The 16383-nt window shown below is 45.0% G+C and overlaps 1 protein-coding gene across 2 annotated transcripts in view; it reads right to left on the reverse strand.

The window, feature by feature from the left end:
- pde6a (phosphodiesterase 6A, cGMP-specific, rod, alpha) overlaps window positions 1-16383 on the reverse strand; it is a 72499-nt gene that overhangs the window by 39543 nt on the left and 16573 nt on the right. For both annotated transcript variants that reach the window (XM_085995319.1, XM_085995318.1), the window contains exons 3-6: window positions 12185-12274; window positions 5290-5430; window positions 5105-5179; window positions 4957-5021 (exon numbers count right to left, since the gene is read on the reverse strand). In XM_085995319.1, coding sequence (XP_085851445.1) covers window positions 4957-5021; window positions 5105-5179; window positions 5290-5430; window positions 12185-12274 — 371 coding nt within the window. The remainder of the gene's footprint in view (window positions 1-4956; window positions 5022-5104; window positions 5180-5289; window positions 5431-12184; window positions 12275-16383) is intronic.

The raw sequence follows: 16383 nt of genomic DNA on the forward strand, positions 1-16383 counted from the left end.
ATTAGTGTCCATCCAATTCTCACAGTAAGCAGCAAGCCTAAGTAAATTGAGTTAATAGAAACATAGAAGATAGGAGCAGGAGTAGGCCATTCGGGCCTTCGAGCCTGCTCCACCATTCAATGAGATCATGGCTGATCATCCAAATTCAGTACCCTGTCCCTGCCTTCTCCCCATATCCCTTGATCCCTTTAGCCTTAAGAAATATATCCAACTCCTTCTTGAATATATTTAATGAACTGGCCTCCACCGCCCTCTGTGGCAGAGAATTCCACAGGTTCACCACTATCTGGGTGAAGAAATTCCTCCTCAATTCAGTCCTAAATGGCTTACCCCTTATCCTTAGACTATGACCCCTGGTTCTGGACTCCCCGGCCATCAGAAACATCCTTCCTGCATCTAGTCTGTCCAGGCCTGACAGAATTTTATAGGTTTCGATGAGATCCCCTCTCAATCTTCTAAACTCCAGTGAGTATAAGCCCAATCGACACAATCTCTCCTCATACGTCATTCCTGCCATCCTAGGTATCAGCTTGGTGAATCTTCGCTGCACTCCTTCCATGGCAAGAACGTCCTTCCTCAGATAAGGCGACCAAAACTGCACACAATACACAAGGTGCGGTCTCACCAAGGCCCTGTACAACTGCAGCAAGACATCCTTGTTCCTGTACTCGAACCCTCTTGCTACCATTTGCCTTCTTAACTGCCTGCTGCACCTGCATGCTTACCTTCAGCGACTGGTGCACAAGAACACCCAGGTCTCTTTGCACTTCCCCTTCTCCCAATCTATTGCCATTCAAAAAATAATCTGCCTTCCTGTTTTTGCCACCAAAGTGGATAACCTCACATTTATCCACATTATAGTGCATTTGCCATGTTTCTGCCCAATCACCCACCCTGTCCAAATCATACTGGAGTTTCACGACATCCTCCTCACAGCATATCCTCCCACCCGGCTTTGTGTCGTCTGCAAATTTGGAGATATTACATCCAATTCCCTCGTCCAGATCATTAATATATATTGTGAACAGCTGGGGTCCTAGGACCGATCCTTGCGGTACCCCACTAGTCACTGCCTGCCACTTGGAAAATGACCCGTTTATTCCAACTCTTTGCTTTCTGTCCGCCAACCAGTTCTCTATCCAAGTCAATGCCTTGCCCCCAATCCTGTGTGCCTTAATTTTGCACGCTAATCTCTTATGCGGGACCTTATCGAAAGCCTTCTGAAAGTCCAAATACACCACATCCACTGGTTCTCCCTTATCTATTTTACCAGTTACATCCTCAAAAAATTCCAGTCGATTAGTCAAGCATGATTTACCTTTTGTAAATCCATGTTGACTTTGTCCGATCCTGTCACTGCTTTCCAAGTGCTCTGCTATTACGTCTTTTATAATGGACTCTAGCATTTTCCCCACAACCGATGTCAGAGTTAATGCTGTTTCGCTTTCCATTACAGACTTAACTATTCTTATCTGAAGGTGAGAGCCACTGCCCCAAAACAGTTCCTTTATGGAGCCTTGCCCAGCTTCAGCTATAACCAAATTCCATTCCTGCACCACATTGACCTCCAAGGTAACCAAAAACTGACTCTTCCTGGGAGAAGGAAGGGAGATATAGATTGTAATAAAGGGGACAGAAAAATGGGAATTGATTGAAATGAAGGAAACAGGGGAAGGGGAAACCAACACAGATCAACATTTTATTATGCTTGGACTTGGATAAATGTCAGCATTCTCAACTGCTCTTCTATTTTTAAGGATGAAGATGAAAGTGAAGGGAGACCAAACACAGATTGGGTGACCGCTTTGCGGAACACCTCCGTTCAGTCCGTAAGGGTGACCCCGAGCTTCCGGACGCCTGTCATTTTAATTCACCGCCCCATTCCCACTCGGACCTCACCATCCTCGGCCTCTTGCATTGTTCCACGGAAGCTCACCGTAAACTCGAGGAACAGCACCTCATCTTCCAATTAGGCACTTTACAGCCTTCCGGACTCAATATCGAGTTCAACAATTTCAGATCATAACCTCGGCCCCTATTACATTTTTACTTATATTTTTTATCCACACCTTTGTTTTGGCCTCCCCCCCGCTTTCTTTTTTTTTCTCTCTCCCACATGGCAGCTGTCTCCCATTCTGCCAGCGCATTTCACACCATCTTTTGTCTCCACTAGTCCTATCACCATCTTGTCTCATTTTGAATACCTCTTAATGTCTCTTCTTTTTTGTTCTCTCCCAGCCTGGCCTCTTAGTCTATTTCATTTCCTGTGCCTCTTTAGTCTTGACAAAGGGTTCACCCGAAACGTTGACTCTATTTTTTTCTCCACGGATGTTGCCTGGCCTGCTGAGTTTTTCCAGCATTTTCTGTTGTTATTTCGGATTTCCAGCATCTGCAGTATTTTGCTATCGTAATAGAGTTTACAAGCTTGTTTGGAATTTCCACCAAACCCCCTAAAAGCGAGGTCCATTCTCAGTAAAAGCACATTGTGTAATAGTTCCAGGTACATATCCTGTGTACCCTTATTAAAATAATAAATTTACCTTCAGCATCCAGAACCTGACTGTTAATTTAGCACTGTCATTATACTACAGAATAGCTACACTATAGCATCCATTGTTTTAAGAAGAGGTCATTAAACTGGGGTATGGAAATTGAGTTAAGGATTTCTGTGTCAATTTCATGTTATTTGGTATAGACAATACCAAATGGCAACAATTGGATTAGTCACAATCGACAGTCACTTAGTCAATCGGCATTACATCTATTGCTTCCCATCCCACCGATGAAAACCATGGCCCGGAATTTGCAGTCCAGATGCCGGCAAACTGACTGCAACTTCGGGATTTGACGCATGATCGTGAAGTTGCGGGCTGTCATCCAATGCTCCGACACAGGCTGTGCTATGCCCCACCAGTAACAGAGCCAACAATCAGTGACATCTCTCATATCAGGGAAACTTATGAAAACTTCAACTCTTCCGCAGTAAGTACGCTGTTAAATTCCCCACTAAAAATTAGTCCCAAAGGGATTAGGTGTAACTGAGGTTTTAACAGCGTATTGACTGCTAAACATAAGCTATGGGCCTGAAAAACAAATTTTAATTTTGTGCAGTGTCATCTTTATTTCAGGCTTACCTTTTCCCCATGCGAGAACCCCAATCCTTGTTTTGCTCACTAACATTTTAAAAAAGTTAGGGGGGAAAATTTGGTTGCTTTGTGACTTCCGTTAATGCCCGAGGCACTGTGCCTCCGGCGATGACATCAACGCTGTGCGCAATGCCCTGCTCGCGCCCCAGCCGCAAACTTCGCTCGCGCCCCCTGACCTACCGCCGGACACAATGTCCGACAGAGTCAGGATGCTGTGTTTACGGCCAGGGCGGCGCAAATTAAAGGGCAGATGCCGGGCGGCCATTTTTTTTGAGCCACCTGCCAGCACCTGCCCGCTCTCGCCTCCTCCTGCGGGGTGCCAGCCACGATCGGTCAGCCCGGCACTCCTCTGCAGTACCATGGGGCTACTGCATGTAGTGCTGCAATATTCAATGGGAGCACCCCAAGAGGGAGGGGGTGCACTTCCAGTAGCGCCCCACCTCCTGCTTGGGTCACTACCATTCAATTTCGGGCGCGGGGGCAGTAACTTTTTCGGGGTGCTAAAAGTAGCATCCCAGCAAAGTTAACGCCCCAAAGGGGGCACGACCCAATTTTTCCCCACTATACTCTGTTGATTTACTCTCCCTAGCATCTGTCTGAGGCTGAACCACACTGTTCGCAAACCTGGTGTCATATTTGACCCTGAAATGAGCTTCCGACCACATATCCACGCCATAACTAAGACTACTTATTTCCACCTCCGTAGCATTGCCCACCTCCGCCCTTGCCTCAGCTCACCTGTTGCTGAAACCCTCATCCATGCCTTTGTTAACTCTAGACTTGCCTATTCCAATGCACTCCTAGCCGGCCTCCCACGTTCTACCCAACGTAAACTTAAGGTGATCCAAAACTTGGCTGGCTGGGTCCTAACTCACACCAAGTCCCGTTCACTCATCACCCCTGGCTCTTGGTTAAGCAATGCCTCGATTTTTAAAATTCTCATCCTTGTTTTCAAATCCCTCCATGGCCTGCCCCTCACTATCTCTGTAACCTCTTCCAGCCTAATAACCCCCCAAAATATCTGCACTACTCAAATTCTGCACTCTTGAGCATCCCTGATTTTAATCGCTCAACCATTGGCGGCTGTGCCTTCAGCTGCCTAGACCCTAAGCTCTGGAATTCCCTGTCTAAACCAATCTGCCTCGCTACCTCTCTTTCCTCCTTTAAGACATTCCTTAAAACCTATCCCTTTGACCAAGGTTTTGGTCATCTGCCCTAATTTCTCCTTAAGTGGCTCGGTGTCAAATTTTTTGTCTTACAACACTCCTGTGCAGCGCCTTGGGACATTTTACTATGTTAAGGGCGCTATATAAATACAAGTTGTTGTTGTTGTTGTTATTGTTGAATTGAATGTCGGAAAACCTGAACTTCTCAATACACAGATCATGAGATCTTTGTGCAAAGCATACATTGGGGCCAGTGATGAATGCCTTTGCTTCACCGCAGACCGCAAATTCCGGGTCTTTATAATTTGTTTGAATTCCTACCCTATAAATACACCAATTAAACCATTCATTGAACTCCCAAAACAGCTAGCCGCCCATATGTTGACTGGTGGGCTTGTCCTTTCTCCTTGCTTCATACTTAAAGAATGCAGCATGTGAACTGGTGGGGCACTGGTATCCCACAAATTGGAGGGAAATTCTGAACAAGATTCCATTCTAAATATCGATACAACCAAATCCCTTTTTTTCCATTACATTTCTTCCCTTTCTTTTTCTGCGATTCTAAATGTGGGCCTGAGAAGTAAATTGCATTGACTCAGAGAAGTGTATCACTTCTCAACCTTTTTTTTTAAGCACAGACTTACGGGATGACTTTAATTTCCTCTTTTCCATGAAGGATGTAATCAATTATTTTGTAGAAGTTTATTTCCTATGGATAAAGCAAAACATGTAAGAATGAAAATGTTGAAACAATAGCAGTAACATTTGAATGAATCTAATAGTAAAGCATACCCTTCCATCTGGGGTTCTTGGCCCATCATATGGTGGTACTTCACCCATTTGTACTGGCCAGAGATCAAAAAATTCCTACGGTTAAAATGAATAAAAGCAAAATAAAAAGGAAGTTATTTGTACATATTACATAGTCATGTCAATGACTTGATATTTGAAGTACACTGATGTAGAAAATACAAAACCTTTTCCTTTGTCATGTCTAGGAGTGCAACCGAGTACCTATCACAGTTCAAATATCCTCGCACGGTGTAAAGGGCTTTGTGAAACTGTCGCTCAATATCAGTAAGTTCTTCAAATACTTTGCTTGCAGACCATAAAAGAACCTATAGAATAAATGCATATAGATTTTATTGTATTAGCCAGTAACGTTAACACATTCCCTGTGATATTCAAGACTGAAAGTTCATCAGATTCAACTTGTAAGACATATGTTAATTGTAACACAGGGAACAGCTGTCTTCTGGCAAAGAAACAGTAAGGCAATAGTGCATATTGACAGTCCTTACTATAATATGGCATTAGACACTTGGGAGATGGTTTCCTCTGTTTGTTAAGTGCGACACTATTGTAGACATGTGTACAGACAGTGGCTGGGGATTTCTGCTTCTGCTTGCCAGCCTCAATTATCCTCTAGATTAAAATGGATGTTGCGAAAATCATAAGCTGGCAAGTGGACAAGCAGAAACCCCTGACATGTTTACAACTTCACTGCAAACAATAGGAAATCTTCACCCAACTGGTTTGTATGTGTGTAAGTCAGTACAGGAAACTCTTGTTTAAACGACACCTAAATATCCGGAATTCTCTATTAACCGGCAAAATTCAGGAGTAGGGTCAGGTAAGTTTTACTGTATATTAGTGGCCGTGTAACCGGGGTTCCTGCACCTGTGGCCGTGTAACAGGGACTCTTGGATCTATGGCCATGTAACTGGGGTTGCTGCACCTGTGGCCATATAACAGAGACTCCTGGATCTGTGGCCGTGTAACCGGGGCTCCTGCACAAGTGGCCGTGTAACCGGGGTTCCTGCACCTGTGGCCGTGTAACAGGGACTCCTGGATCTATGGCCATGTAACTGGGGTTCCTGCACCTGTGGCCATGTAACAAGGACTCCTGGATCTGTGGCCGTGTAACCGGGGCTCCTGCACAAGTGGCCGTGTAACCGGGGTTCCTGCACCTGTGGCCGTGTAACAGGGACTCCTGGATCTATGGCCATGTAACTGGGGTTCCTGCACCTGTGGCCATGTAACAGGGACTCCTGGATCTGTGGCCATGTAACCGGGGCTCCTGCACAAGTAGCCGTGTAACCGGGGTTCCTGCACCTGTGACCGTGTAACCGGGGTTCCTGGATCTGTGGCCGTGTAACCGGGGTTCCTGCACCTCTGGCTGTGTAACAGGGACTCCTGGATCTGTGGCTGTGTAACAGGGACTCCTGGATCTGTGGCTGTGTAACAGGGACTTCTGGATCTGTGGCCATGTAACTGGGGTTCCCGCACCTGTGGTTGTGTAACGGGGCTCTCATACCTTGGTAGGTATACCTCTCCATTATCCAAAATTTTTAATCAACCGGCACTATCCCGGTCCCATAGGTGCCGGATACCAAAGAGTTTCCTGTATTTAGGAATTAATTTAATTATTGTCAGAGGTATTGATAGAAAACAGTGCTATAATAGTCCAAACTTGTTGTTGTGTTTGTACCGCTATACACAACTGCATAAAATAATAAAGCAGCAGAGACTGAGAGTAACTTCAAGTGATCTTTACTGGTTAACTGGAACTTCGGCACTGACTATACAAATCAACACGCGTCTGTTATATACACTCGCAACTAAGGATGTACATCCGCAAAACAAAGTAGTCCCTTCAATGTTGTATACATTACACTTCCTCCCCCTTTAGTTTAATAGTATATTAATGCAAAATTTCTATAATTAACATACAGAGCCTGTCTTTACAATAACCTTTTTGTTTTCTTAAAAGTAACAAAATTCAAATTCCAACATAACATTTTATTTTGTCAACAGCCCTTTTACAAGTCAAGTCTCTGGGGAGGCCTCTCTGCCTCTCTGGGTAACATCTCTCCAGACTCTTTTGCTTTGGGGAATGAGACTGTGCAGGGACAGATGCATTAGGTGAACTATCAGCACAGGTAGAGTTCTCAGCTGTGGATGAGGCTGATGCTGATGCTAATGAATCAGGAGTGTCTGTTTCCATGTCAGGTGAGTCTGGGCGAGGTATAGGGGTGTTTTCCACCTGAACATCCAGAATTTGGTCCACATGACGTCTCAAAACGTTCTCTCCCACATCCACTGTATACATCAGTGGTCCCTCTCTTGTGGATATTGTCCCTGGTTGCCACTTTTCCGTCCGGAAATCACGAGCAAGAACTGACTGTCCCACACTGAAGCTTCTTGTTGGCTTAGCATTCAAATGTTTGAACTGTTTGTTCTCTGCATCACGACGTACATTCGGTTTAAGAAGGTCCATGCGAGGTCTCAGGTTCCTGTTCAGAAACATCATCGCTGGAGTCTGATTAGTGGCTACGTGTACTGCGTTCCAATAAGCAAAGAGGAAATTGTCTATCTTGTGTTGCAGTGGTAGATTCTTGCTGTACATTGCTTTGATGGCCTTCTTGAAAGTCTGTACAAATCTTTCTGCCAAGCCATTTGTAGCTGGATGGTACGGGGCAGATGTGTAGTGCTTGATTCCATTTTTCCTCATGAAACCTTGGAATTCGTCAGAGACAAATTGTCGTCCATTGTCTGTGCAGATTTGTTCTGGTAGGCCATTTCTAGCGAACATGATCCTCAGAACTGAAATGGTCTTTTCAGATGTGGTTAATTTCATTTTAATGACCTCGGGCCATTTGGAATGTGCATCGACTGCAATCAAGAACATGGAGTCCATGAACGGTCCAGCAAAGTCGATGTGCACACGTTGCCATGGTGATGAGGGCCATTCCCATGGATGGAGAGGGGCTTGTGGTGGTGCGTTCTGGACCTTTTGACATCCTGAGCAGCTCTTTGTCAGGTCCTTGATCTGTTTGTCAATTCCCAGCCACCACACGTAACCACGGGCAAGGCTTTTCATCTTTACCATACTTAAGTGGCCTTCATGCAGTTCATCTAGCACTTGGTTACAAAGCTTGGGAGGAATCACAACTCGTGAGCCGCACATCAGTGTTCCCCGACACATTGATAACTGCTCCCTCCTAGCTGAGAATGCTGGAAACAATGAGTCACCATGCGCTGGCCATCCCTTCACAGTGATGTCATAAACTTTTGACAATGTAGGGTCATTGCATGTTTCTCTTTCAATGAGGGAGTTTGTCACTGGTAGCTGCTCAACTATTGTTGTGTGAAATACCTCTGCTGAGTCAACTGTTGTAGTTCTCTCTGAGGTCGGCAGTGGTAAACGTGACAAACCGTCGGCGTTGCCATGTTGCTTGGTCCCCTTGTATTCAATATCATACAGGTGAGCCCCTAGGAAGAGTGACCATCGCTGTAGCCGTTGTGCCGTCATCACTGGAACGCCCTTCCTTGGGTTAAAGATTGAAACGAGAGGCTGGTGGTCAGTTAACAGTGTAAACTGTTGACCATACAAGTAGTGGTTGAATTTCTTGACTCCCCACACAAGGCTGAGGTCTTCTCGGTCAATCTGTGCATAATTGCGTTCAGCTGTAGTCAATGATCTTGAGGCAAAGACTATTGGTCTTTCTGAGCCATCTGGGAACTTAAGTGACAACACGGCACCAATGCCATGGGGTGAAGCATCACATGCCAGTCGAATAGGTGAGGATGGGTCAAAGTGAGCTAGCACCTCTTCTGAAGTATTGAGTCTTTTACTCTCTTGAAAAGCTTGTTCACAGCTGTCACTCCACTTCCATTGTGACCCTGTCTGTAGCAGTGCATTTAGTGGATGTAACACTGTGGATAGGTTGGGCAAGAACTTGTGATAGTAGTTCACCAGTCCAAGATATGATCTCAACTGAGACACATTTTCAGGTGTTGGTGCATTAATCACAGCTTCAATCTTGTCTGGAGACTTGTGTAAACCGTCCTTGTCAATCACATGTCCACAGTATGAGATTTCCTTTTTGAAAAACTCACACTTGTCTCGGTTCGCTCGGAGCCCATACTCCCGTAACCTGATGAGCACCTGTTCGAGGTTGGAAAGGTGGTCGTTGTCATTCTTGCCAGTAATGATGATGTCATCAAGATAACACTGAGTACCTGGGATCCCCTGCAGGACTTGGTCCATTGCCCTTTGCCAGATTGCAGGTGCTGATGCTATTCCGAATACCAGCCGATTGTACTGGTAAAGGCCTTTATGCGTATTTATTGTCAGGTACTTCTTTGATGCATCATCAATTTCCATTTGGAGATAGGCCTGGGCCAAGTCAATCTTTGTGAAGCATTCCCCTCTAGACAGGGAAGCAAAGATGTCCTCAATGCGAGGCAATGGGTACTGTACTGTGTGGAGGACTGGGTTAACAGTCACTTTAAAGTCTCCACAGATGCGCACTTTTCTTGGCTTTCCTGGTTTTGTGCTGGAGGTTTTCTTCATCACTGGAACTATTGGTGTGGCCCATTCACTCCAATCCACCTTGGACAGGACCCCTAACTGCTCCAAGTTCTCCAGCTCTGCTTCTACTGAAGGGCGAATTGCATAAGGCACTGGTCTGGCCTTGTGGAACTTTGGATTTGCGTTCTCCTCAATCTTAATTTTTGCTTTCATGCCCTTAAGTGTTCCTATTCCCTTCTTGAACACTTCCTGAGAGTCAGAGAGTATTTGTGACAGTCTCTCAGGAGTGGCGTTGCTGTCCTCCTTTGCTGACACAAACAGTGCTTGGATGGTGTGCCAATCCAACTGTATTTTCCTGAGCCATTCACGTCCCAGCAATGGTGGTCCTCCATTTTCCACTACATAGAGGTTCAATTGTGGTATTTTTTTTTTCTTTGTATGTCACTGTCACTTTTATTTTATCTTTGGGGCACACTCTTTGTCCTGTGTATGTCTTTAACAGTACATTAGTTGGCCTTAGCAGTATGTGTGAAAACAGTCATTTGTAGTCATGTACAGAGATCACTGTTAAAGCTGAGCCTGTGTCCAACTCCATTTTCAGCCTAACTCCTGCCACTTCTGGAGTAATCCATATTATTTTGTGATTCCCGTGTCTCTTTCACACTGTGTAGTTTTAGACAAGCCAGATCCTCTTCCTCTGAGTCTGTGTCACTTTTTTCTTTATCTGAACTGTCTCCAGTCATGTAGTGTACCTTCTTGTATCTATCTTTGAAAGGTTTCTTGTTTTCAGTCACTTGATGTACCTTTTGTTACTCTGTATTGTATCAGTTTTCGGCTTCTTATTTGCTTTGCAGACTCTTTCAATGTGCCCTCGTCTGCCACATTGTCTGCAGTCTTTGTCTTTAAACCAACAGTTATTGTGGTCATGTGACATTTTACCACAGCGATAGCACTTCTTTTCTTGTTTCAGTGACATTTTATTAGTTGAATATTCCAGGGATTTTTGTTGAATTTCTAAAGCGCCACGTGCTGCTGCTTCCATTGATATTGCAATACTTAGAGCCTTCTCCAATGTGAGGTCTTTTTCAGACAGGAGCTTCTTTTGTGTGCTTTCACTTTGCATGCCACACACAAATCTGTCCCTCAATGCGTCTGATAAGCCCACTCCGAATTGGCAATGTTCTGATAATTTGCGCAACTTTGCCAAATATTCAGAAATGCTTTCATTTTTGCTCTGGTTCCGTTTATGGAATTTAAATCTTTCAGCTATGAGCAGTGGTTTGGGGCTTAAATGGTCTTGGAGTGTGTCCACTATTTGTTTGAATGTTTTGTTTGCTGGCTTTTCAGGGGTTAATAAACTACGTAGTAGCCCGTATGTCTTTGCGCCCATAACACTCAGCAAAACAGTGGCTTTCTTTTCTACCTCCACTCCGTTAGCCTCACAGTACAACTCCACTCTTTCAATGTAAGTTGCCCAGTCTTCAATGCTGCTATCAAATGCTGCAATCGTGCCAATCATCGCCATTTTTTTTTTCCAAACCCATTTTTCTTTCTTTACTACTTAGCTAGCATCATGCAAGTCCTGTGCACTTTTCACTTGACTTACGTATCCCCTGCCTAGCTTAGCAAGTGTGTTCCATTTTCTCTACCTTCTCACTCCTTTCTTCCAAGTTTCAGTGTCCTCTGGATGCGATGCCAGAATAGGAAGACGTAGGTTCATAATTCTCGTCGCCAATTCGTTGTGTTTGTACCGCTATACACAACTACATAAAATAATAAAGCAGCAGAGACTGAGAGTAACTTCAAGTGATCTTTACTGGTTAACTGGAACTTCGGCACTGACTATTCAAATCGATACGTGTCTGTTATATACACTCGCAACTAAGGATGTACATCCGCAAAACAAAGTAGTCCCTTCAATGTTGTATACATTACACTTGTAATAGATATACAGGTAGACTATCCTTTATCCGAAAACCTCGGGACCAGCCGTGTTTCGGTTTTCGGAAAATTTCGGATTTCAGAAGGTATTTTATAAGACTGGGAAATTTGTCGGGGGTGGGGGTCGGCGGGGGGGTCGGGGGTCGGCGGGGATCGGGGGTCGGCGGGGGGTCGGGGTCGGCGGTGGGTCGGCGGGGGTCAGGGTCGGCGGGGGGTCGGGGTGGGGGTCGGCGGGGGTCGGGGTCGGCGGGGGTTCGGCGGTGGGGGTCGGCAGGGGTCAGGGTCTTGCGCACGACTTACGCTGAACGAAACCTTTCGGTTTTCAGAGGATTTCGGTTTTCGGAAGTGCGGATAAAGGATACACTATCCCTTATCCGAAAGGGTGGGGGGTCGGCGGTGGGGGTCGGCGGGGGTCGGGGTCGTGCGCACGACTTACGCTGAACGAAAACACCTTTGGTTTTTAGAGGGTTTCGGTTTTCGGAAGTTCGGATAAAGGGTAGTCTATCTGTATTACTAAATTTCAACCATAAAATATATTAAATCCTGTTTTCTATAGGAAATTTCCTTAGCAATTTACAATCCTTTGTTTAAATGAAAGTCTTGTTTAACTTTACCTGCCCTTTCCTGGTTTCACAGCCATGGAGATAACTCAGATGATAGATCTTGAGTGTTATGTTGAGAAAATTGAGATACTTTAACAAAATCTGTAATTAAAAACAAATCATTTTCAATATAATAGGCTAAAACTCAGAAACTTAGGCCCCACAACTCCACAGCTCCATTTGCCCTGACATTGTGCTGCTAAGTCAAATTTTCCATCAGCCAATGCTAATTAGAGCTGACTCTGAAGTAAAACGTGGGAGCAGGTTATTCTCATATATTTATTAGCGTTTCAGTAGCGCAACACCCATGTAACATGAAAGTAATGCGTGGGGTGGGATTTAAAAATTAGGAGTATATCCTTTATAAAGCTAAGAATCACTGAAGATTGCAGGAGTAGGCTGGGGGAGTAGCAGGTAAGTTATAAAATGTTTGGCACAGTAAGCTGACTGTCAGCTAACTATAATGGATGCCTCATCTGAGTTTTTGTGCCAATTTTACAGACCATCTTGCATTGGAGGATCCGGCAGAGGCACCTACAGAAGAGAGCATGGCATTGAAAAGAGGTAGAAGAACCAACACTTTTCATGAGACTGATCTTCAGACACTCCTGGGTGAAATTCAGATTTACCAGAATGATAGGACGGCTTAAAAGGTTAAATTATGAGGACAGGTTGCATAAACTTGGCTTCTATTCCCTTGAGTTTAGAAAGTTGAGGAGTTAGCTAACCGTGGTGCTTAAAATGATAAAGGGCTTTTGTTGTGTATGTACCTTTAAGAGAGAACTGCTTTTATACTGTAGTACCGGCAGTGACCACACCTGTATATAAAGCCGTAGCAGGCTTCTGTACTTTCAGTTCCAGCATACCCTCTGTTCAGTAAACACCTGTTATTACCGTTCTCCTGCAGTCCGTGTGTTATTGATACGCGGACACTACAGCTTTGATGGACTAGATACAGAGCAACTATTACCTCTGATGGGGAAATCCAGAACGGGTGGGTGTAATCTTAGTGTTAGAGCTAGGTCATTTAGGAGTGAAGGCACAAAGCAATCTTCCACACAAAGGGTAGTGGAAATCTGGAGCTCTCTCTCCTAAAAGGCTGTGGGTGCTGGATCAATTGACATTTTCAATACTGAGATCAATAGATTTTTGTTGGGTAAGAGTATCAAGGGAAATGGAACAAAGGTGGGCAAATGGTGCAGATCAGCTATGATCTAATTGAATGTGCAGAACAGGCTAGAAGAACTGAATGGCCTGCTCCTGTTCCTATATTCCTGTGTTCCTAAATGCAACAAAGGAGAGAACAACAGCTGGGTTCTCATGGGAGGAAACCTGCTTTTTACAAGGTAAGTGGTGAATTAATTAAAATTAAAACATTTTTTCCACAGGTTTATTATTTTTAAATACTTTAAAGCAAGGTAAGTTGATTTTTAGCCCTGTTAGAAAATAAAATTATTTTTTTCAAAAATTTAAATTATTGTTTAAAATAGTTATTTCATGTAATTTATAGTTTATTTAAAAAAGGTGATTTAAAAAAAAAATTATTTGAAGATTTAGTGCTATTTTGGGGCTGTAGTATTTATAAGTCTTGACAGCACTTCCTTTGGCTGCCCATGGCCCATGTGATCCCTGGGGACGCATCGAACTAACTGCGCCCCTAGGATACGCAAGCACTGCGCGCCAGCAGCTGGACCAGGCCCCGGATCGGAATTCCACGCGGGCCCACAGCTCAACGGCCGGCGCGCAAGGTAAGTGCAGATCGGGGGCTTGCACCCGCGGGAAGCCTCCGACCCGAATTTCTGGGCCAATATATGTAATCCCTAACAGCAATTATTTGCATGCAGAACTTCAAGGGGGAAAAATTTGGTTGCTTTGCACCTCCTGTTAAAAGGGTGCTAACGGGGCGCAAAGCAACTAGGGCCCGGGCGCGGCGATGTTTGCGCCACTCGCGAAATTGACCAGACATTTTGCGGCGGTGCTAAACACTACCGCCACGATCTCCTGCACCCACAAATCTTGATGTCAGTCAAGCGTGCACTGCTCCGGTAGCCCCCCGGACTGGATATTGAGTGGCACCCCCTGCCTTTCCACCTGCCGCTAGCAACGACAGGTAGAGGGGAACATTTTGCATTCGGGAAGGGACTGGGGGAGTGCTATTTAAAGACGGCCGCTTCCTGCTTTTTTTTGTCGGTGACATTTTTGCACCACGCATTCTGAGAGACAGAGAGACTTCTGGAGAGATTCAATGCTGTGTGAAGGAGTTTTGGGTACTGCACAGCACTTTGCAGGTTCATTTTGATTTGACCTTCCTTGCATCGATTTAAAAGAGACTATGGAGGCTGCACTCTGGGCTCTTTCCCTGGGCCTCTACATTGTTCTTTCCAGCAGCATTGATGTACAGGTCTCTTCAGGCCGAGATTCAAGGCTGCAATGAGCAGGGTGTGGATCGAGAGCAAGATCGACCCTCCCCTTTAAGAATTGGCCGGCGCCAGTGTGTCTGTGTTCCATTGCTGACTGACATCACATGAGCTTCGCCAGCGCTATGAGGTAGCGCCTCGTTCCTCGGCGTTAGCGCCTTAAGAGAGGTGTGTAGCACCTGATTTAGCGCTTCAATCACCTCCAGGGGCGATAGAAGCCAAGTTTGCAGTCAGAGGCGATAATTAGCGCCAGGCGCTAAACTTTGCGCCCGGCTGATAATTGCGCCCCAAACGGGACGATACCGAATTTCTCCCCTAAAACTCTTACTCCACTTTAACAGGGTGAAATTATTAGATCTAATACATCAGCTGTCTGATACCACCTGGAAGTTATCCCTTAAATGTTAGCCTTTAGCTAATTCTCTCAATCTTGTTACAAAGAGCAACTTGCACAAAATGAAAAGGTAAAAGAACCAGAGACAGAACCTCGAAAACTGCATCCTTTAGAGGAGCAGGTGAAGTGTTTGCTGGGGAACATAATTCTTTCTGGTGGACCAAGATGATGACATTGAGGAAGAGGATGTTGAGAACAAGGCCATACAGGGGTCTCAGGACCAAGATCTTGCTTCATGTTCCTCTGCCTCAACCCCACTTGATGTCACCCCCGCCATCATCTGCTTTCACACTCTCATGCATCAACTCAGAAACTTTCTCCTGGGGGGAATTAGCAAGTGCAAGTGAGAGTGTGACACCGGATAATTCACAGAGCATACGGCAGCTAGAGGAGTGTGAAGCGAGTGAGGGTGTACCAGCTTCCCAGCAGAGGCAGACTTGTAGGTTGCTCATAGCGGTGGAGTCATGGGTACATGCCTGAAAAGTAGGATGCTCCAGGAAAATCACGCCTATATGCAGAAACTTGGGTCAGTCTCTGAGGATGTGTGGCAACTGACAGCTGTGATTCTCATTTGAGGTATCATCAAAGAAACTTCCTCCTCATTGCAGGAATCATTGGAGCATGTGGCAGCTTTTTTGAACAAGGGTGTAACATTTACAATTCTCCAGTCCTCTGGCACCACCCCCATTTCTAAAGAGGATTGGAAGATTATGGCCAGTACCTCTGCAATTTCATCCTTCACTTCCCTCAGCGTCCTAGGGTGCATCCCATCTGGTTCTGGTGACTTATCTACTTTAAGTACAGTGAGCCTTTCTAGTACCTCCTCTATCAATGTTTATCCCATCCAATATCTCCTCTACCTCCTCCTTCACTATGTCTATGGCAGCTTCTTCTTCCTTGGTGAAGACAGATGCAAAGTACTCATTTAGCACATCAGCCATACACTGTACCTCCATGTGTAGGTCTCCTTTTTGGTCCCTAATCAGCCCCACCCATCCTCTTACTACCCGTTTACTATTTACATGTCTATAGAAGACTTTTGGATTACCTTTTATGTTGGCTGCCATTCTATTCTCATACCCTCTCTTTGCCCCTCTTATTTTCTTTTTCACTTCTCCTCTGAACTTTCTATATTAGCCTGATTCTCAGATGTATTCTCGACCTGACATCTGTCATATGTGCTCTTTTTCTGCTTCTTCTTACTCTCTATCACTTTCGCCATCCAGGGAGCTCTGACTTTAGTTACCCTATCACTCCCCCTAGTGGGAATGTACCTTGACTGTACCCAAACTATTTCCTCTTTAAAGGCAGCCAATTATCCTTATTTATAGATATTTAAGTGACCCTCCCTCCAACTACATTAGTATGTGCATCATGGGAAAGCCCCAGACAGCAATAGA

Source organism: Somniosus microcephalus, chromosome 8, assembly GCF_052327205.1.
Source record: "Somniosus microcephalus isolate GS21.2 chromosome 8, FLI_Smic_1.0, whole genome shotgun sequence".
Classification (NCBI taxonomy): Eukaryota; Metazoa; Chordata; class Chondrichthyes; order Squaliformes; family Somniosidae; genus Somniosus; species Somniosus microcephalus.